Here is a 22,937-nt window from a genome sequence, read left to right as displayed (position 1 = left end):
ATATTGTGTATAATGTGATAGTTTGTAATAATGTATGTTTGTATCATGATGGTAGTGCTAATATTGCCTAATAGTTGCATTTCATAATACTGTTGATGGATTGATGATGATGATAATATGTATATTGAAATAAATGAATGAATGAAGTCACAGCGTCAATTTTATGGGCAGCCAGAAAAATACCTGTCTGGACCAGACGTGAAGGGCTGTTTCTTCCATTTCTGTCAAGCCATCTGGAGGAAGGTTCAGGATCTTGGACTAGCTGTTGCCTACAAGGAAAACCCTGAAGTCACCAAGTGGATCAGGAGAGCAGCTGGACTACCTCTACTTCCTCAAGCCGCGGTCCAAGACACTTGGATTGAAGCCATGGATGACACTCCTGACGTCCCAAGAGCTGGCGACTTCAACGACTACATCGTGACAACATGGGTCGACGACACTGCCAGATTTTTCTTCACCTGTGGAACCACAACTTGACAGCTGGGCCGAGGACAAACAACAACCTGGAAGGATTCCACAACCGTCTGAATCGAGAAATTCCACACAGGCACCCGAACATCTACAGATTTGTAGAAGTCATCAGGAGAGTCGAACACGCCGAGAGAGTGAGGATTGCTCAGATTGACTTTGGTGCTGCGCCAACAAACAGAAAACGAGTGTACAGAGAGATCGACAACCGTCTGTGCAGACTCAAGGAACAGCTTCAGCGTGGACAGAAATCCTCTTCAGTTTCTTGACGCCGTCGGCTACCTGCTCAAGCTTGGATAGACTGTAACACTGACACTTGAACACTTGTGATAATGTAATAATGTGGTCTTTCTCTCATCCTGATATGTTGATATGAAACACTTGTGATAATGGGATCTTTGTTCATCCTTATATGATGATATGAAAACACTGAATGTAAATAGACTGAAAAACTTGACAATTATTGATCTCAATGTGTGATGTATTAAGGTCACACTTTTTGATAATGTAATAATTTGGTTTTTCTCTTATCCTGATGTGATATGAGATGAGATGATTAAAACACTGAATGTAAATAGACTGAAAAACTTGACAATTGATCTCAATGATGTGGTACTTTGTGATAACACATGTATTAAAGTCACTTTTAAAATCTGTCTTGTGTCATGTTGTGCATCTTAAGTGGACCAGTCCACTGTATGGAATAGGTAACAGGCAGGAGATTAGTTATGCAACAGACCATAAACTATGTTGTTATAAGCTGTAGGGGTAGTGGCATGTAGGGGTAATGGGAGGTTACCTATTACACACGGAACAAACCCTGCACGCCTCATTCAACGCTCTTATCCCAGGTAACCCACTGCTGCCTGTTGGGGGTGAATCCAGGACAAAATCCACTTCGGACAAAATCCACCCCAAAATTGCAACCTAGGTAACAAAATCCCTAATAAAATCCACCCTAAGAAAAAAACAAACTAATGCATGTTTAGTCACAGAAATGAATTTTATTTATATTAGTCATTCATAATCGATAACAAAAACAACCAAAATACATATGTAAGCAAATTTTGTAAGCACATTTTGCATATATAGATATGATAATTGCAAATTTTCACATTTCACCACTCATTCATGCATCAATACATATATGAATATGACAACAGCATATATTTTCACACATTCAGATACATCTATCTATGACTAAACATTGCCACATTTCAAAAACGCAAACAACCGCCGACGCCGTGGAGAAGTCCCCGAGTGTCTGGTCCATCGCTTCGTAGGTCTTGCACAGACCTTCAAAGGCATTCGTGGAGACGTTTGGTGGTTGTTCTGGTTCTTTCTTAGGGGCTGACCTCTTCCGGACCTAGATGGCTGTACAAAGACCGTTGTCTTTTCTCAGACAGTCCGTCAGTAATGATCAAAGTGTGAGATCTCAGACTACTTTAATGATGCATGTTTAAGTAGATCAAATGTGACAAATTGAAACCTTTAATATTTGAAACAACATCTATTAGGAAAACGTAAATCCTATCAAAACAATGCTTGAGAAAACAACTTGATAATCGACTCAAACTTTTAACAATAGCAATTTTTGTCCATTTTTGTTAAGAAAAGGTGGAAATGGATTTTGTCCGGGTGGATATTGTCCGGTCACCGTTGTGCACCGCCGAAAGCACATTATAATAAAGAAGTTGTATATCCATATAACTTTCTCCGTTGTTCAAATTATCATGGTCAGATATTGCATTGTCATGAATTCATGAGATTTTCAAGTTATTGTGTTGTCATCCACATGTTGATTTAGCTGGTTTCTTCCTCATTTCAATTTCATCATTCTGAGTTTCCCTCAGTTGAGTATATCAGTGCAGCTCGCAAAGACGAGGTCACAGAGCGGAACGATGACGTTTAGTGTATCTCCGCGTTCAGTTACGTAATTTCCGCAAAGCGCCTGCGACAATTTGCGCCGAAAAAGTCGTTGTGTGCCATCCGTTGGTCTTGTGTATTGGAGTTAAACAGCCACGACTTTCAAGTGTATTTTGCTTTCCATATATACAATCCATTGATCACCCTGGGCTAGGTGTGAGATGTACAGGTGCTCGTGAGTGTGGGTTTTTAAAACGACTGACTGCGCTTATCGCGCAGCCAAATATCGTACATTCTAAGGAAATCTCGAATTGATTGTATTATAAGGTGTCGAAATGGTGTTAAATTCTCTTTTGTGCATTAACTTATTTGTCATGCAAAATTGGTGTGTATATATGTGTGATTGAACAACCCTGTTTACTGAGATAGGAATAGGAACTTTGACCTTTCTCAAGACGTGCACAGTTATGCGTATATGCTCTTGAAAACCTTGTTTGGCAAGATGTGCCTTTCAATTTTGCTATTGTGTGAATGTTCATATTGTATTTCAATCTTGAACATATGCTTTAAACATATTTATATTCTCAGAGAATCTGGTTTGGTAACCTTTGGTTTAATACCTCACCGGTACATATATAATATAACAGAATACATAAGAACTGGATACACAAAAACGTGAAATTTATTCCTATCATAAGTAGTAGCAAACTAAACTTCGGTTAGGTGGATAAAACGGGACGCAAAAATCCCCATATACACCGCATCACAATAGTTAACAGAAATTATCTTATCGAATGTTTAAAGACAGACAGACAGATAGACATAGTTTTTTAAAGTATCCCATGTATGTAAACAAGATATAAAATTCATATAAAATAAACACATAATGTTTTACATACATCCAGCCTTAACAGGCTTATGATACACCGTTATCTAGAGGGTCAAAATATACATCATAGAAAGATTTTTATAAAACCATATAAATACATAACCTTAGGCAAAAAATATCTTAAATCTCTCTTCATGTAAATATAGCATGAAATTCAGTCATATGTTTCACTAACATGGTACTGACTTATCGATTTGAACCACTGCTTCACGGTTCACTGACTGCCGTGGATGCATATTATCAAGGGTACAGCTTCATTAAGCCTTATGCAACCAACCATAAAATTGCTGTTTTAAGCAGTCTGTCTTTTGGGAGGTCTATCTTATGAAAAGATACCGGTTTTTTTCATGGGGCGGGATATAAATGATTTATTCTGCCTGATGATTTGTACAACACCACCCAAGCAGTGTACAACTGTGCACCCGACATACATTGTAATTTGTTCGGTTGTAGAAAAAAAGTCATAGGAAAAAAAGTCATGGACATAAACTCAAAAAAGGTCAGGATTGTAACAAGTCATAACAATATTATCATCAACAGCACTACCACATTTGAACCTAACTTATAAAATTAATGTAATCATTCAAGTAAAATACATCACATCAGAAAATGCACTATCATCATAACACTTTCATCTGCAACAGCACTACATCAGTCAGTTGTCCTAGCACATTTTATTTAACCGAATGTTCCAGCCAATGCCGTGAAGAGTTTGGATCACCGTCTTACGGCCAGCGTGTCTTATATTAGCTGCTAGAAGGAAGCCATTTGAGTAATGGCATTAACTGATAATCCCATGAGTTCATTAATTGGTGTGGTATCGTCAAGCTCAAAGCTAGTTAAACAAACAATCATGTGACTTGTGACTTTTAATCCCAGAATCCGTTAAGAACTAAACAATTAATAATCTGTTCATTTCTTTGATAAGATCCAATTGCTTACAGCGTCACACTAAAAGAATAATTAACTTGAAAGTGAAATAGTATAAACAAAGTATATAACTGGAGAGCATGATGTTTTATAATAGTTATTTTTTCTATTACTTTTTTTCCATGACTTTTTTTCCGTCCACCATTTGTTCAAGGTCACGTGAATCAATCAGAGATATACATTATTACATGAGGTAGGGTAAATGTGCATTGTACGTACTTAGGAACCTTGAACTTGCAGTTACATTTCATTATTTGTGTACAGATATTGGTCTAGAATAATTTATCAATTCGTTTAGTCTTGAAGATGTATTGATGCAGGGACTCCATTATGTTCTTGTTGACATTGTTGGTAGCTAGAGGTGTTCCTAATTTTCACAGTTTGGGGTGAGTGAGCGAGTGAGTTTAGTTTTAGGCTGCACTCAACCATATTCTAGCTATATGGCGGCGGTCTGTAAATAATCGAGTCTGGACCAGACGATCCAGTGATCAACAGCATGAGCATCGATCTGAGAAGTTGGATGAGTGAGTTTAGTTTTACGCCACACTCAGCAATATTCCAAATATATGGCAACGGTCTGTAAATAATCGAGTCTGGACCAGACGATCCAGTGATCAACAGCATGAGCATCGATCTGAGAAGTTGGATGAGTGAGTTTAGTTTTACGCCACACTCAGCAATATTCCAAATATATGGCAGCGGTCTGTAAATAATCGAGCCTGGACCAGACAATCCAGTGATCAACAGCATGAGCATCGATCAGCGCAATTGGGAACCGATGACATGTGTCAACCAAGCCAGCGAGCCTGACCACCCGATCCCGTTAGTCGCCTCTTACGATAAGCATGGGTTACTGAAGGCCAATTCTAACCCGGACCTTCACGGGTTTCACAGTTTTGTCTTCTTGAGAGGGTACGTAAGTCTCAAAACATTTGAAGTAAATTTAGATATACCAGGTTTATAATAGTAGGATACAATGTACTTGTATTTTTTTTAAGTGATGGCTAAATTTGTGCACAATCGCCAACGTGTGAAGGGACCATGTAAGTCCTTCTAGGGTGGGTGGGGCAAAGGGTGGTATGGGAGCATTGAGGGGGCAAGGCAGGCTGAGCGAGGTTGAGAGGTGGGCGCGGACGTTGGAGAGGACAGTCACGCACATATGGTGAATTTGGAGTGACTACATACCTATCCGTGAAACAATTAAGTAATGAAACAATAGGCGAGAGCTTTCAATACAACTGATAGCTCATGACAGGTAATAATTAATGACCGATGGTCGGATTGGGATGTGCTGATAGTTATAGCCGGGAAAGCCACTTTTAAGAAAACAAGAGTTGAAAATGGTGTGGCTCAACCGGAAATGGGTATGGTTGAGTGATCGTGTGAATGTGGGTCTCCCGGCAATGCGCTATTAGCTAATCCATGTTACCGTAAATAACGCAGATTTTTTAATATCGCTCTAAATTAGCCGAATTAAGTCAAAATGAATTGAAATTTGTGTCATGATGTTTATAAACATACGCTCATTCATTTACAACCTTCAAAACATGGAAAAACATGTATTTTGAGTAAAAGTCAATATTCTCGCGCATGGGCCAAAATGTTTTTCGCCCATGGGCGAGATTTTTTAATATCGCTCTATGTTAGTCGAATTAAGTCAAAATTAGTTGAATTTGTTTCATGATACCCATAAGTATACACTCATTCATTTACAACCTCCAAAACATGGAAAAAACATATATTTTGAGTAAAAGTAAATATTCTCGCCCATGGGCCAACATATTTTTCGCCCATGGGCGAGATTTTTTAATATCGCTCTAAATTAGTCGAATTAAGTCAATATGAGTTGAATTTTGTTTCATGATACTTATAAACATACACTCATTCATTTACAACCTCCAAAACATGATAAACATATAGTTTAAGTAAAAGTAAATATTCTCGCCCATGGGCGAGATTTTTAAATATCGCTCTTAATAAGTCGAATTAAGTCAAAATGAGTTGAAATTTGTGTCATGATGCTTATAAACATACACTCATTCATTTACAACCTCCAAAACATAAATATTGGAGTAAAAGTAAATATTCTCGCCAATGGGCCAAAATGTTTTTCGCCCATGGGCGAGATTTTTAAATATCGCTCTAAGTTAGTCGAACTAAGTCAAAATGAGTTGAAATTTGTGTCATGATGCTTATAAACATACACTCATTCATTTACAACCTCCAAAACATGAATTCTGATCGAAATTAAACATTCTCGCCCATGGGCCACTGTTCGACCATGGGCAGGCCCATGGGCGAGCTAGTTTAAATTTCCAGTTTTCGATAACATTTTTTTTCATTTTGTCATCCTTGGCATATATTCATAACAACTGCATGTTTAATTTGGTCAAATCCCTTGTCAGAAAGTGCCCACAGTGCGGAGAGTTTCTGGACTTTTGTGACTCCAGAATTAAATTGTGACGTGTTCTTTGAATATTCCAGCAACATCACGGCGGGGACACCAGAAATGGGCTTCACACAATGTACCCATATGGGGATTCGAACCGGGGTCTTCGGCGCGACGAGCCAACGCTTTAACCACTAGGCTACCCCACCGCCCCCATTCGTATGAACATACCCCAGGCCAACAAGTCCGTCGTAAGCCTTCCAACAGTCCGTGATGATATGACTACCCCGAGCAACATTGTCGTAATTATTCTCTCAAGCGTCTGTCGGTTACGTTTGTCCACTGGCACCCTAAAAAAATCCCTGCTCTCTCTACAAATTCCACCCAAAACCCACTGACCCTCGACTACTCTACCCACGACTGAAGAGCATACCTCCCGACAGTAGATGAAATAGCCCGATACCGTTTATCTAGATGTTTCCAGGACTCTCCCATCCTTATCACAATCAATACTGGTCTCTCTGATTGTGTCACTATAACTCATCTTATGAGCAAAACAGTAAGTAAGGAGAATAGTCTTATTCAAAGACAAATTGGATCCAGAAAACCACGTACCCCTCGTTGCAGGAACTTGATTATTGTTAGATTTTTGCATACCTTTTTGTTACATTGAAACCTGAAACCCAAATTTTTACCTTTCCTGTTAATACCATATGTGCGAATTAGTAATTGGTGACAGTTAGGGCAGTGAGCTTGTGCTGGTAAAACGCCGTAGCGTTTACAGAACTCAATAGTGCTGTCATGGGTGCGTAAGTTAGAAGATAAAGTAAACAAATTAATGGGGATTGTAGCTGTGACCGCAGGTTCAGAAGCTGAGGGGTTGTTAGCGGCAGCGGGAGGAGTGAGGAGGATGGTGCCGGGGGTGACGGGGTATCGGAAGGGGGATCGACCTGTGTGGGGGAGTTAAGTGCCGGGTTTTGGCCTTGCATTTCCTGGGACGAGGGGGTGAAGGACTGGGTGACTGCGATTGAACAAAACGAGCGGGACGTTTAATAGTGCGTTTGGGTCAGGTTGGTGTGTCAATAGAAACCGGAGCTGGAGGGGATGCGAATTACTGGAATGATTAGGAGAACGATCAGAAGGAAAATCATCGGTTAGTAAGTGAGTCAAACCGGTGCTAGAAACGGAACTTACAGGAGATCGCTGACCGTCATTCGTTAGTCCTTCAGTCATATCGCCGGGACTAAAATGGAAAAAAACCCAGGTGAGTCATCGTCTGCATCGTCTCTCAGTCGATGTTGACCTGGGGTGGTTTCGCCGGAAGACAGGAAATCCAACAAAGGATCAGGGGAGAAACCACTTTCCTCAGAAACTGCTCTTGGTAAATTTGGGGAAAGCTTTCGTCAGAAGACATGGCTACTACAGACAATGTATCACAGTCTTTCAATACAAGAAAGAAGGCGAACTTCACTGTCCAAGTCAATATATATGCTCAAGTCACGTGCAACATCTGCCAGACCAAAAAAGGCGCTCAATCACACAATTTCCAAAAGCACGAAGCTGTTATAACGCGCATGACATGGGCGTGTGAAAATGTAGGTCACACATACAAATACACTAAAAATCAACAGACAGCTTCAGTTGTCAAAGAAAGTTATATGTGACGTCACACTAAATATTTCGCTAAACACAACATCAGTTGTCAAAAGAAAAGATGTGAAGTTATATTTGCTGACGTCACACTCCCACTAAATATTTCGCTAAACACAACATCAATTGTCAAGAAAGTTATAGAAATTCCTTCAAACAATACAATATCAATTGTCAAGAAAGTTATATGTGACGTCCCACTAAATATTTCGCTAAACACAACATCAATAAACTATGATCAACTGACGTCAATCACAAAATAGCTGACGTCCCACTAAATATTTCCTTCAACACAACATCAATAAACTATGATTAACTGACGTCAATCACAAAATAGCTGTGATCACACTACCGAGATGCAGAGGACCGGAAGTATTGAGAAGAGCTCAAGGACTGTGGGTCGAATCCCAGGTAAGATACTAACAAGTGTCTTTGCGCACAGCACTTCAGCAAGAGTATCAAAACATTCCCCAAGACAGCATTCGGCATCTCCTTTCTTCTATTGGTCACCGCTGCCAAGCTGTTATGTACTGTCTTCTCTAAAGAAAGACAACAACAGCCATTTCATTGCTTAGAATATACTCAAAATGCTGATATCAACCCGTATAACTATTTTGCATATCAATTTACAACATGGCTCCATTGCTCCATCAAAACCTAAAGGTCATTCTGGGATTGACGACGCTTAAAATATGTAACGCTAATGAACTGTTACCTCAGTACATTTCAGCAAAATTAAAGCGGCTAATCCCGTCTTATATATATACTATATATACTTGAGGATGATAACAACGTTGGAGCTGCTGCAGTAGCAGGGCAGCATAAATACACACACGCGTGCGCGCGAGCGCACTGTGTACTTTACTTTATCAACCTGATAGGATTGTGGATGGTTGTACACCAGTTTTGTGAACCTCGGTCAGTTAACATTGCAGAGTTTATGACGTCCCGTCAGCGAAAGACACGTCATCAGTTTATTTATTTGTTTGTTTAAAGCAGCACTCGGTAATTTTCCAGCTTCAGACGGCGATCGACTGCGCAATTGGGAGACGATGACATGCACAATCGAGTCGTGGAGCCTGATCACCCTATCACGAACGTGTCGCCTCTTACTACAAACTTCGGTTACTGAGACCAATTCTAATCTGGATGTTTACGGGTCTCCAGATGTTGATAACTGTGCACATTAATCTTCTCAATGCTGCTGTCGTACATATTCGACAGGAGAGCAGCATAATGACATCATAATATTTTTAATTGCATCCATCCTTGATGAAGCACGTACTACAGCACGCACATCGGGGTAAAATATGCACGAGTTTGTAAACAACCATTGATATATTTTCTGAGTAGATTCAAATTCCCATTTCTAAATATATTGTTCAATTTTAACCTTCACATGGTTACTGTTAATTTTGATCAACTGAAGTTGTTCAATTTTTCTTTCGTTGTTTATCTATATTTTATGCAAAAGTTGGACGAAGAGCGCCATGTTTTTTTTCGTACGTGTACTGGAATGCAACACGGGTTTTATGCGGTTCAGAGTCGAAAATAATGAACAAAAGATGGGATGACATCTCACATACGATTTTTTACGACAAAGGTTTTCAAACATTATGTTTTTTAATCTGCCATCGCGCTGATATTTGCCGATACAAATATACGAATTGAAACTCAGTTAAATATGATACATCGGAGATATGAGCATTGAAATCGGTTAACGCAAATTTTATGATTTAAACAGGTTCCTAATATGAAACGTTTTTCACTGTATATCAAGTGATAAAGGTAAATTCAAGAAAGGCTACATTATTTATGTTTGCATTGTATGTTTGAAAATATCATAATTGTGGATACCAATGGGGTTTTTTTTATCAATTTTTTAATCCAGTATTAATGTGTAAAATATTGGTTCAGTTGTTTTAACGTCATAATTGTTTGAAATCACCCACACTATTCATAACGCCTTATGCTGAAATTAATGCAGCAGGCTATAGGTTAAGTACGGTAGTGGAGGAACAATGAAATTGCATACTTGCTTGTTTCCCGTTAAAGAGCCGGAAGCGTCAGATACTATTTGGAGGCGCTGTACTTAAATGCTCTATCTAAAAATCATTGCGGCGCTCTTGCTCATAAAAAGGGTAGGTAGTGTAAAAACAAGCAGTGGGCGAAATCAACAGGAGCTCCAGCCTCAGGCTCCGACAGGGTTGAACATGTATACGTCGCTTGTACCAGGTCCCAGATTTGATATGTATCAATATTTGTGGCCTATTCTGACGGTAGATGGTTGTTGAGAACAGTATTAGATACTCACAGTAAACCACGTTTATAACGTACGCGCATATAAGAACTGGCGGATATATCGAGCTACTTTTAGCATATTATAGTCGGTATGTAGAACTACGGTTATAGACTAAGGCTTAGTCTCTCAATATATATAATTTTGATAGTAACAAACAAGCCCATTTATATTGAAAAGGAGCCCTAGGGAGACCAGAGATTCAGAACCTGAGGAAATCTAGACTTGCTTTATTTAGGGCTTTAGCACTGCAGAGAGGGCTTGGCAGTAGGGAAGATAATGTGGTTTAGGGACTGTGAGACAGACTACTACAGTTATAACGAAGGTCAATTTGTGGTCTCTGTGAGTTATAACAGTAGTTGTTCATATATGTGAAATTCTGTCTACCGTGTAGCCTCACTTATTGTGTCCTTTGTCAAATTTCATTGTTCACTAATATCCGAAATGCGAAAAGGTCGAAATGTTACATATGCCCCACAAACGATGCAATACATTGACAAAAAAGAGAAATAACCATCTCAAACCTCAAACTCAACAACGAACACACAAATCCCTTTTTATGTGTAAACTCAATGTGAAAAGTAAAAGTACTAGTAAGTGTGCCCAAGGTTAGCACAAAGCAGAACATTGCACAGAGAATACGCTAAGATGTCGTAGACAAGTGAAGATCCAGGTTAGAATTGATCTTCAGTAACCCATGCTTGTAAGAGGCTACTAACGGGATCGGGTGGGTGACACAAGTCATCGTATCCCAACTGCGTAGATCGATGCTCCTGCTGTTGATCATTGGATTATCTGGTCAAGACTCGATTATTTACATACCGCCCCAATATAGCTGGAATATTGCTTAGTGCGCCGTAAAACTAAACTCACTCACTCACTCGCTCACTAGGATGTTGTAACTGTACATGTAACCCAAGTGTTGCCAAAGCAGGACATAAAAATGTCAGTGTCAGCACATAAGGCACGAGTTGCTCCCAAGCTATCTTATGCTGGCGGAACCAAGCTCATATGGTCAGAACTTATTTTCTTAAGGCACGAGTAGAATTCAGATTTTTAATCCTTGCATTAGGGTCCACAACCTAGCAAGCGTGCCAAGCTTCCGCATTAATGCAGGCGTGGCACCTCTCGCCTCATTGAAGCCACTAAAGGTCGATAGAAGTTTGTTCCTGCAGCGTTGTAAACGCGTTCCTGGACGTGTTCAGTAGCTGACAACTCAAAACCAGGGCTCCAGGGCAAACCGGTAAATCGGCCACTTGAAAATCTCGTCTCGTTACCTCTCAGCTTTTAAGTTCCCCTCAGTCACAATCATTGACGTCCCTGCTGCAGCTATTACCCAACCCCATCTCCCAACTTATCCCCATCCAGACCACACGGACCGATGTAGCGTTCGCGCATGGAGACGTCCGCCATTAATTCGGTGAAGAAGGTGAAGCGACCCATCGGTGAAAGAAGTTTTCTCTGCTCCACTTGAGGACGATGTTATGGCGTCAGGATTGGAAGTCGCACTGGACGTCCTGCACTTATGCCGTAGACCCTTAGACGTCGTACGACTGTTCTCGCAGATACATCTCTGTTGTCAGGTATGGCACAACCTGTAAGGGTTGCTGGCTGGGACCTGTGTCGGATGTGACTGGTTCGAATCTTTCGGTCTTGACGTGAGGTCGCTACTGATGGGCGGCCCCTCCGACTATAACTTGACCGTTTTGCTGAAAACGTCACCAAAAGTGCCAAGTTGTGTTTCTATATACCTTGAATAGACGAGCAACGTAACGCTGCTAGGTACCAGACTGAAGCCTAACGCTGCTAGGTACCAGACTGAAGCCTACAGCTCTCCTCCATCTGTCATTTTCCCCGAGGTGTGGCATGTCAACCTTGGTCCAGAACGATGAATATAGGTGTTGCCTTACGTCTGCACTTCTTAAGACTGCATTGCGTATGTTTCTTGATTCTTGGAAGTTTCGTGCAATTCGAACATCAACTGCTCGGCTGCGTTTCTTTGACCATTATAACACACTTTTTCGTTCGTTCTAAAAGAAAATTCATTCAGAAACTTACTAACAGAAAACTTCCATGGCAATTGGCATAATTACTTTTTAACATAACATGTGAAGGACATGCTGAAGTGTAGAAAAGTATAAAAAGTATTAAAAAAATATTTCTTGTCAATAATTCCCTGATAGGATACTAGTATTCACGTGGTTTTGTTGTCATCGGTTCATACTCACTCCAGGCTACGATTTCAAAGGAGTGCAGTATCACCAGTGTAGATGAAAGCAATACGTACAGTATTTTAAAAATAGTATTATTCATTTGAAGGTCCTATGGCTTCATTTATGATGCGCTCGTACAATCTCTAGAATATTATTTCTGTGAACACCCTAGTCAGTTATTCAATTAGTCATTATATCAGATTTCTAAGTTCGTAGTTGGTGTGGTTTCTTTGCGCCTCCAAGTCGTCTTGAAAAATATTTTTGGCTCTCTGAACGGAGTTATGATTTGCTAAAACATCGGAGTAGAGCCCGAGGAATCACACTTTTAGATTACGTTCCATTTCTGAGATGTTGTCAAATATATAACAAGTCTCTCGTTCCGTAATGAGGAAGTGTTATTTGTAGTGCAACAACGATTCAGTTGTTATACATTGTACCTGCAGAGTCAGTGAGGGGCAGTGGTGTGCTATATTTAGACCTGCACCAATCTTACGGGCATCTCTAGTGAGGCTGGGAACAGTTAGACATTTCCGGACTTTTTCTTGGGTATATATTGGGTGCCATTATTGATTTATTGCTATAATCATTGCTCTTGTATTTTACTGCGTTTTGTGAACTTAGTTAATTTATATTGATAGAATGGTCGTTTCAGTACGGAAGCGTAGTAGGGCCACGGTGAAAAATGCTTTTGGTGTCACTATCTCCTACGTAGGACTTAGTATCTCCTACGTAGGACATACTATCTCTTACGTAGGACTTACTATCTTCTACGTAGTACTTAGTATCTCCTACGTAGGACTTAATATCTCCTACGTAGGACTTAGTATCTCCTACGTAGGACTTACTATCTTCTACGTAGGACTTAGTATCTCCTACGTAGGACTTAGTATCTTCTACGTAGGACTTAGTATCTCCTACGTAGGACTTAGTATCTCCTACGTAGGACGTAATATCTCCTTCTACGTAGGACTTAGTATCTCCGACGTAGGACTTAGTATCTCCTATGTAGGACTTAATATCTCCTACGTAGGACTTAATATCTCCTTTTTAAGGTTCGGATTTATGAAGTATGGTTATTAAATTGAGAAATGTTTCGTTATGCAGGACGTTAGATAGTAGATATGCAAGTCAGTGAATATTCATGACACTAACGCAGTGTTACTATACAGTGTTATTGTGTGTGTGTATTGCGTTAGGGTGACGTGGCCCTTTATCTAATTACAGTTATGGAGTTTTGGGTATGGTTATGTTTGATCTAACATACATGCATCTAGAGAGAGAGAGAGAGAGAAAGAGAGAGCGGTGGGAGTTGGGGGTAAGATTCTGATATGATACACGTCCTCCGCAAGTTGTTGCTTGCCTTCAGATGGGGCTAGGTTGGATCGGTTACAACGCTCGTTTGCGTTGACTTGACAAGTTGACTTGACTGGGGTAGAAGAGTGTTGAGTGCGGCGTTCAAATACAACAATACGAAATTAAAAAAGGAAAAAGATTGTCATTATAGTTATTTGTATAAGTATAAGGGAATGAGTACGCATAGATTGCCACCGATATTCTAAGACAAGTCTGTGCACGCAGATTATGACTCATGTGCAACGACCTCTGAACTAATAGTGAAGGAAACAGTAGACTCTGATAGTAAATGAAACACATGATAGTAGACTCTAATGGTAAATGAAAAATATAACTGTAGACTCTAATAGTGACTGAAACAGTGAAATAGGAGACTGTTTGCATGTCGGGGTATTTAAGTCGACCATTTCAGATTAATGTATATTAACATATGTCGATCATCTCCTACAGGATATATTAAGTACTACGTAGGAGATACTAAGTACTACGTAGGAGATATTAAGTACTAAGTAGGAGTTACTAAGTACAACATAGGAGGTAGTAGGTCCTACGTAAGAGATTTTAAGTCCTACGTAGGAGATATTAAGTACTAAGTAGGAGTTACTATGTACAACATAGGAGATAGTAACGTAGGACCTACTGAGTCCTACGTAGGAAATATTAAGTACTACGTAGGAGATACTAAGTCCTACGCAGGAGATGTTATGTCCTACGTAGGAGATACTAAGTACTACGTAGGAGATATTAAGTACTACGTCCTACGTAAGAGATACTTAGTCCTACGTAGGAGATACTAAGACCTACGGAGGAGATACTAAGTAATAAGTCCTCTGTAGGAGATATTAAGTACTACGTAGGAGATACCAAGTACTACGTAGGAGATATTATGTCCTCCGTAGGACATACTAAGTCCTACGTAGGAGATACTAAGGCCTACATATGAGATACTAAGTCCTACGTAGGAGATACTAAGGCCTACGGAGGAGATACTAAGTCCTACGTAGGAGATAATAAGTCCTACGTAGGAGTTACTATGACCTACGTAGGAGATACTAAGTCCTACGTAAGAGATAATAAGACTTAATATCTCCTACGTAGGAGATAATGAGACTAAACAAAATGTCACCGTGGCCCTACTACGCTTCCGTATTTCAGCGCATTTCCTTCTTGTGTGTTGGTTGCACTTCTACTTCTTTTACTCATTCCCGGTTATCTTGTTAGTTTCAACAACCTGGCACTGTACACGTAACAGTCCACCTTTGATAGGTTAGTGGGAGGTTATGGCTAATTAAGCTGATCAGTAGTGGGTGCTCTGATAAAGACTTGATTTTCAGATGTATGATGAATTCACGTTTGTAATTTTATGTTTCTGAAACTTAAACTCAAAGAAAGTCCATGCTTTCCTCCGGAGCCATCATCAGTTGTCTCTTAATTGTATTTCAACTGTTTCTCCTTTTCTTTTAATTTCAGAAATTCTCATTTGTATTCAGATCAGAGGGATATATCAATAAGTTCCTGTTACTGACATGTTGTATCTAATCTGAAAAGGTGGGTAGTAGGACAACACTATCCATGGTCTTAATAGCAATGATCTGTTCAGGCCATTAGCCAAAATGAAACACAATATAACAAAAAATACTTAAAGTGCCCGTGCGAAACACGGAGAGACCATTTACAGTATAAATACCTTCTGGATCCGGGGATAAGATACCGGCTAGCGACATTACCAAAGTCTCCAGTGAGACTCAGTTCTGTGCTTGGCACCGTGATAATGCAGACTGGCATTGTATGGCTGATGTAGCTGACACAAAAGCTTTACACCTTCCTATACCAGTGTTCATAATTACATGCCGTGTATTCATTTTATTACAGTGTTCTTATGAAAGACGTGTTCCTTAGACAATAGCTTTGTTAATACATATTCATATTTGGGCGGTTGTATGTGACAAAGTCTCCCAAAGTTGTTGATGTCGGCCATGGTGTGTTCTTGCAACACAGGCATTTACTTATGATTGGACGAGTGAGTTAAAAACCTTCAGCACAGGGTCCTTCTCGGTACTGAAGCTGGAATTTCGATTTCTCAGTCAATCCCTCAATTTCAACTAAGGTATTGTAGGCAATGAACAAACGCACACAATTGTATGGAGTATTTAATTGTGAAACATAATGGAACAAAATCCGCGTAAAGGTGTACAGCTATAAAGAGAAACTGGGGCTTGTGTATACATCACTGCTGGACATAAGTATAAGGTTCCAAGCAGTAGGCCCGGTTGTCCAAGAAACGACAAATAATAATCTAAAATGAAGCACAGGCAAAAACACTTAATAAAGCCACACTGCACAAACAACGACTTTTGACATTACATGTGAAATTCTATGTAACATTGTGTGAAGTTATTCATGGGCAACATATTTAGATATTCTAATTTGATCGTACCGCTTTGTTGTATATATGCCCAAATGAACCTTAAACCAGAGTTTTCACAATTCAAAAACGTTCTGACGAATTAGTAAAATTGACAGTATTCTGCAATACAGCGTATAACACTGTCAGTTAATGCAGTTTGTGTATAATGTAATTTCCTTTCATAGACAATAACAAAGAGGAGGAAACCTCTGATCAAGTGTGACCTGTTATCTGACACTCCGAACATATCAAACAGGAAAGTTCTGTCATTTTCCGTGTTAGAACAATTGTATCTAATGCATATATGATGACGTCCCGTTTGTTTAAAACTTTCCCCACGTCCATATCCTGTTGTCCAGATGGCATAGCAAACTTTGTAAATGTCACTTTAAAAAAATGACAAAATATATACATTTGTACAGGCTTAAATCTTAACAAATAAGAACCATCTTGTAATTACTCATGAATCCGTTCATTCGTTTAATGCACATGAATAATATATGACCCGATTTGTCGTGATCGGTCACTTTGTTATTTGGTGCCTACAGTCGGTTACTTGTTCAGGTTTTCACTCACGTTTTGTTCTAAAAATAATTACTGAATACAGTGTGAAATGTATATACATGTCAGTGCCTTAGAGTATGATAGTTTCTGAACCATATAGGGCGCTATGTATTGTATCTATTATCTTGTATAGCCGGACATATCTAATGAATAGTCCTGTCCTGTGGTAAACAAACTGCACAACCGTGCTAATGAATAAAATACAAACATATACAGCTCACAACAAAACATTCAGCAGAAGACATTTACGGATTTACATACCCGGAAGTGTTACAATACATAAACACAAGAAACATCAAGGTAAAACGTCAAAATAGTATTTCCATTGACAAGCCAGTAACATCAAGTTCATACTTTGCGTTCGGTAAAACATTTGCGACTGATTCATAAACCGATAAAGTATCAGATATTATAAGCAGGAAAACAATAATTTATTCATTATTTGGTTGCTTGTCATGGCACATACGCCTTAACAGGAACGTCAACAATAAGTTGCTATTGAACAAAACATGTGATTCAGGACTCCAAAAGGTGTCTCTAGCTTCTCCAAATTACCCGAGGATGTATCTGCCTTGGTAATCAGAAACTATAGAACAATGTGTAAAGTTTAATGAATTTTGCACATGCGAGAGAACTTTTGCATAGCAGGTCACATATCCACCCAGCAACTAGATAATGATACTGTAACATTACATAGACATGGGTACTAGGCTGCTGGTCAGAGTTCCTAATATCATCGAGGCACTTTTCAGACTAAAGTCATAACTGTCAATGTCATTCATGACGGTACATGTCTGTCCTCAAATCATCACATCATTCTGTTACAGTATGTCTCATCGTCTCGAGTACTAACAATCAGATTTATGTATGTATGTATGTATGTATGTATGTATGTATGTATGTATGTATGTATGTATGTATGTATGTATGTATGTATGTATGTTTGTATGTATGCATGTATGTATGTTGTATGTATGATTGTATGTATGTATGTATGTATTGTATGTATGTATGTATGTGTATGTGTGTATGTATGATGTGCATGTATGTATGTGTTTGTATGTATGTATGTATGTATGTATGTATGTATGTATGTATGTATGTATGTATGTATGTATGTATGTATGTATGTATGTATGTATGTATGTATGTATGTATGTAGTTAAAAGCTTGCATGAAGCCATACTCCTTCACCCACTTCTCTCATACCCCATCTAGATCATTACATTAACAGTATCGGGCTCTCCTCCACTGTAGATGTCATTGTCAACCATGACACATATTTCTTTGGGCATATCTCCGCTTTCTGAGCTCGTTTCAGCGGAGGTGTCAGTTGTAGCAGGCCCCCGCAATAGATCTCGTTTTCCGTCATGTAACAAACACCAGCCCCAATGTTTCCATCATCAACGAGACAAGTATCCATGTTTACCAGAATGGCATCGTCAGCTCTTTCATCAATGAGTTCATGTTTTGATGTGCTGTATAAAAAGTTATCAACCATTTCGGCACGATTCCCAGAAATACGTGCCTTGTCGTTTTGGTTGAATCTCAAATGCCTTGGTAATACTTTCGAGTACCGTTCGTGCTCTGGTCTGGTGTCGGTCAGCTTGGATGCTGCTTCTGCATCTGGTACTTCTTCATTGTTTAGATTTATGAAGGCTGGGTCGAGGACAAAGTAAAGGTTACTTGGTTCAGCTGACCCCGAGGTAGACAGTTCCAGGGGTCTGTCAGTGGAAATACCTTCGGACCGGGTCTGTCTCTTTTGTCTATATCTATAACAAAACAAATAATTTGCATGTTACTGTTGTGTCATGTACATGTATGTATGTAATATATAACCAAATTATGATCTAATTGATCAGTGAACTGTCTATATCTATTGACCTGATATGGACTGATCGTTGAAATGTTTAAAAGATGATATCACACCAGTGAATCGTTTTAAATACACAGATTTTCTAACAGCCGAAAAGTGTTAGTGTTGTCACCCTGCAAGTGTTCAGTAACTGTTGAATTTTAGATGTTTTCAGTTGGTACATAACATTCTCAAGCACCATTGTTGATATAACAATTGTTAAGAGATCACTAATATCTATTTCTACAAACGATTAGCTGTAAAAAGCTATGGTAATTATGCCCTTTCTCAGCCGCATGAATGTGTGTGATAATTACAATAAGAATATTATCTATTATAAATATTTCACATTTCTTTTACGTACTGAACGAGACTCATTTACATCAAAGCTCGTTCTTTGAAAACAACTATTTCAACCGAAATAGATTATATGAATACACAATGCCTTTTAGAAAGTGGTCAAATGTAACATATGTTATATTTGGGATTACAGTTTCTCATTACAGTACAGAATCTAGTACACCGCGGCAGTGTAGGTGCCTGACTCTGAGGGCGTAGGTTCGAATCCCGGATAGGACTCCACCCAACAAATGTACGAGAATCTGTACTGTACTGTGAAAAAGTGTAATCCCAATTATAACATGTGTTAAAATGAATGTTTGTTTTAACATTTGTAATTAGTCGTTAATATGTAAACGTATTTACCTGCAAAGAATAACTGTGATGATTGCAAAAACAACACCACTCACTGCACACGACACCGCAAGTGAAACCACCCATCCTGTAAGTGGAGCATCAGTTAACCTTACACATTATTCCATAGTTAAATAACACAGTCCAACGTTTGTCTCTTTGCCTCACATGTCCATTGTTAAGAGTGAAAATATTAATCCAGTTGTAGTGGAATCACTGGGACGGGGAAAGTAATGACAATTCTTTTCCTGAATACAGCATGGAGCAAAACCAAACATTCAAACTCTCCATCGCTCTCATGTCCTCTATCACTCACTAGTCGTAGGTTGTACAAATATCCAATTAGGTATATTGGGGTAGATCGAGTTGATATTTCATAAATACTTTGATACTGACTGCCAAGCAAACGAATCGATATTAATGCATTATTCCCATCTTGATTGCTGATATATAAGAATTCTATCATCATTGTGCCATCTGTTTCTGTATTTACTTCTATATGTATTTGAATATGGGTGCCCTTCAGATTGGCCAATCAATTCATGACTTGAATATTTTCATGAATAAGTATTGTTTAAATCAATTAGGTATATTTTATTATTATTATTTTATATATAAACATAAACTTTACATGAGGGTAAGAAAGCAAGATTTATGGATGTCAACTTCTTTATTGTGAATACCACGACGTTTCGGGTGTATGCTTACTCCTTCATCAGGTGAATGCCCTTCAAAGATTACATTCACCTGATGAAGGAGTAAGCATACACTCCGAAACGTCGTGGTATTCACAATAAAGAAAACGAAATCCATAAATCTTGCTTTTCTTATGCATTCCACTTCTAAATGCTCTTCAAAGGTTATGCATTAGGTGTTAAGATAGGTTTATTGTGTAGTTTGTATTGTACATGTCGAAGTTGTTCTTGACACTATTGCGTGACTTTAGATCACCTAAATGACCCTAAAACGACGTTATGTATTTACAGCCGATAGAAGAGTGAAATGTATATACACCGTGAAATATAATTTTGCATACTTCCTCGTTGTTAAAAATGTTGATACCATTGTCGTTGCTTTCGTAGTCCGCTGTGTTCGATTACTCCCTGACGAGTGAGTGGTTAGTCCAGGCGCAGATTTAGTGGTCGTTAAGGACGCTGTAACTTGAGAAGATTGCACACTTGACGTTTCACTGGTGTGTCCTGTGAATAAAGCAGAGCTATTAACAATGTCACGTGTCGATTTGCAAGTTTAAACAATACGTTAACTGTGAACTCTACACGCATTAACAACTGTATCCTAACTCAATACAAATTACTGAAAAGTATATACATTTGTACAACGGCAGTACAATAGAGTAGCAGATGCAATGGGAGTATTAAACACAGTAGTGATAACAGGAATGAAGTCAGTGATAGTTATTTTATGTAGCAGCAGACGTGGATACATTAAAACGAGTCTGCGGTGAACTGAGGGATATCCAGTTGCAGTTGGAAATACAAATAACCTTCATGATAATATAAAATCATCTGCAAATCTTCTAAACGTAACAAGTATTCCCATTAGGAGATAAACATCATGTGTTGGCCAATTTCCGGGTGTTATTGAGTATTTTGAAGCACGGGAATTCGTTTGGAACCGACGGCGTCAGTCGGAGGTTTCAAATGAAATATTCCCGTGCTTCAAATACTCTATAACACCCGGAAATTGGCCAACGCATGATGTTTATCGACATTGTAAACACAAAAGTAAACCAAAAGGTCCACACGCGTTTTTGTGTCTGCACTCATTGACTTTAGGTCACAATATGATTGAATGACGTCATCAAAGCTGACGACTTATCAAAACAATGGTGTGAGCGACGTATTAATACGCAGCGAACATTCGGGAATCGAATACCTTTCGATCATGTTTTTCAACAGATTAAAGAACACAGTGACTTTTGGTTTACAATGTTCATGGTAGGTATTGTGATAGTTGTAACGTTCGGGCTTTTGCTTGAGTGAAAATAGGATCAAACTTTGTTTACTCCCAGTCGAGTGAGTAGTAGGTCTATGCTTTGAGGTCACGGTCGTAAAGGACGCTGCAGCTTGAGATGATTGCACACTCGGCATATGACTGGTGTGTCCTGGGAGAAAAGAACAAAACAAAATCCTTAACAATGTTACGCGTTGATCTCTAACTTGAACGTATTCTTTAACAACTGGTGGCAAGTAGATAGTTGCTGAAAGGTCAATTGAGGGGAAACAGGATTATCGGCGGTTCCAGAAGGGAGCTCACCCTTGTTGGCTAATCGGAAATTCAATTTTTGGCCACTGTCGTAACTAACCGCTCTTGTCGCTGGGAGTACATTTCACTGTATCTTTGACCACTATATATGATGGGAAAATATGGGCGTTACGTTTAGAACATGAACGTCAGCACTAAGCTATGGCAAACTACATTGTATTTGCATTGCATGGTCAAGAGCTGCATTGCATGGTCATGGTATGGTGATCAACACTCTTTTTTCTTAATTGGCGATTAACATGTACAACCCGGATGTGTTGTATTGTAGTTTGAAAATGGCGTGTGCGATTACATATCCAACTTCGATATAATTTTAAATACTGCTGATGTGACTTTAAACTTTAACACTCACATCGTTTCCTTTATTTTCAGTCATTAACAAACATCGCTAGTGTGAGTGAGTAAGTGGCGTTTCAACAGTTATAACATAGCATGTGTCCTTTTGGAGATAAGTCAGTTTATGACTTAACACAGGAAGCAGGTGGAATTTGGCATATGATGGTAGGTACGCTCTTAATTAGAATTAAATCATGGTGTGGCGAGCAAGTATTTTCCGAGTCATGTCACGTGATTAGGACCACGAACCTTCTGATCCGAGGTCAGAAGCCCGGTTCACGTGGCTACGCCTCCTATAATTGCATTTCAACAAGTTTTATCAAATATATTATCTCAAACTGGTTATGAATATAACTTTTAACGAGGGTACCTACTCATGGTAGTTAAGAGGGCGCTTGTTGACACAGTTGACAGTGTTTGCGTGTCAGTAGAGAGGGTCCTTGTTGGCACAGTTGACAGTGATTGCGTGTCAGTAGACAGGGTCTTGTTGGCATTACTGACTGGTTACCGACATCCTTTGACTGGTTACGTCATGATGAGGCGAAGATCTTTCAGTCATAGGATCCAACAAGGATGAAGTCGCCGATGTCGTAATCATTCCTCCGTTGAACTTTACAGACATTGGACTTGAACCTAGGGATGAAACAATGCTTCATATTTGTACTGATATTCCAGTTTCAAATCACAAAGCATATGTTGAACCATGTAGCCAATACAACTGATTCTACCATGGCTACGT

The 22,937-nt window shown here is 39.1% G+C and overlaps 1 protein-coding gene across 4 annotated transcripts; it reads right to left on the bottom strand.

Moving 5' to 3' along the window:
• Window positions 1-18,105: 18,105 nt before the first annotated feature.
• On the bottom strand, window positions 18,106-22,668 carry LOC124289072. 4 transcript variants are annotated; one of them, XM_046725669.1, is made up of 5 exons: window positions 22,573-22,668; window positions 21,594-21,701; window positions 20,617-20,775; window positions 19,589-19,664; window positions 18,106-18,800 (listed from the first exon to the last, which is right to left on the bottom strand). In XM_046725669.1, exons 1-5 carry the CDS (start codon window positions 22,574-22,576, stop codon window positions 18,251-18,253), a joined length of 897 nt encoding a protein of 298 aa, XP_046581625.1. In that variant the 5' UTR covers window positions 22,577-22,668; the 3' UTR covers window positions 18,106-18,250. The 4 variants fall into 4 exon arrangements, 3 of the variants coding, with proteins under 3 accessions (XP_046581625.1, XP_046581626.1, XP_046581627.1); XM_046725670.1 differs by having other exon boundaries at window positions 21,603-21,701; XR_006901582.1 differs by having other exon boundaries at window positions 18,395-18,800; window positions 20,613-20,775; window positions 21,603-21,701.
• Between the last annotated feature and the right edge of the window lie 269 nt (window positions 22,669-22,937).

This window comes from Haliotis rubra, unplaced genomic scaffold (assembly GCF_003918875.1).
Source record: "Haliotis rubra isolate DU_JTF1 unplaced genomic scaffold, ASM391887v1 Scf431, whole genome shotgun sequence".
Lineage (NCBI taxonomy): Eukaryota > Metazoa > Mollusca > Gastropoda > Lepetellida > Haliotidae > Haliotis > Haliotis rubra.
This window is presented reverse-complemented; position numbering and strand designations above follow the sequence as displayed.

Bases quoted from the DNA above. Each gene is read 5' to 3' on its own strand.
- LOC124289072 (XM_046725669.1), bottom strand. The intron at 19,665-20,616 runs GGAAGTATGCAA...CTCCACTTACAG, and splicing joins ATCAACATTTTTAACAACGA to GATGGGTGGTTTCACTTGCG. The intron at 18,801-19,588 runs GTAAATACGTTT...GTTTTGTTATAG, and splicing joins ATCACAGTTATTCTTTGCAG to ATATAGACAAAAGAGACAGA.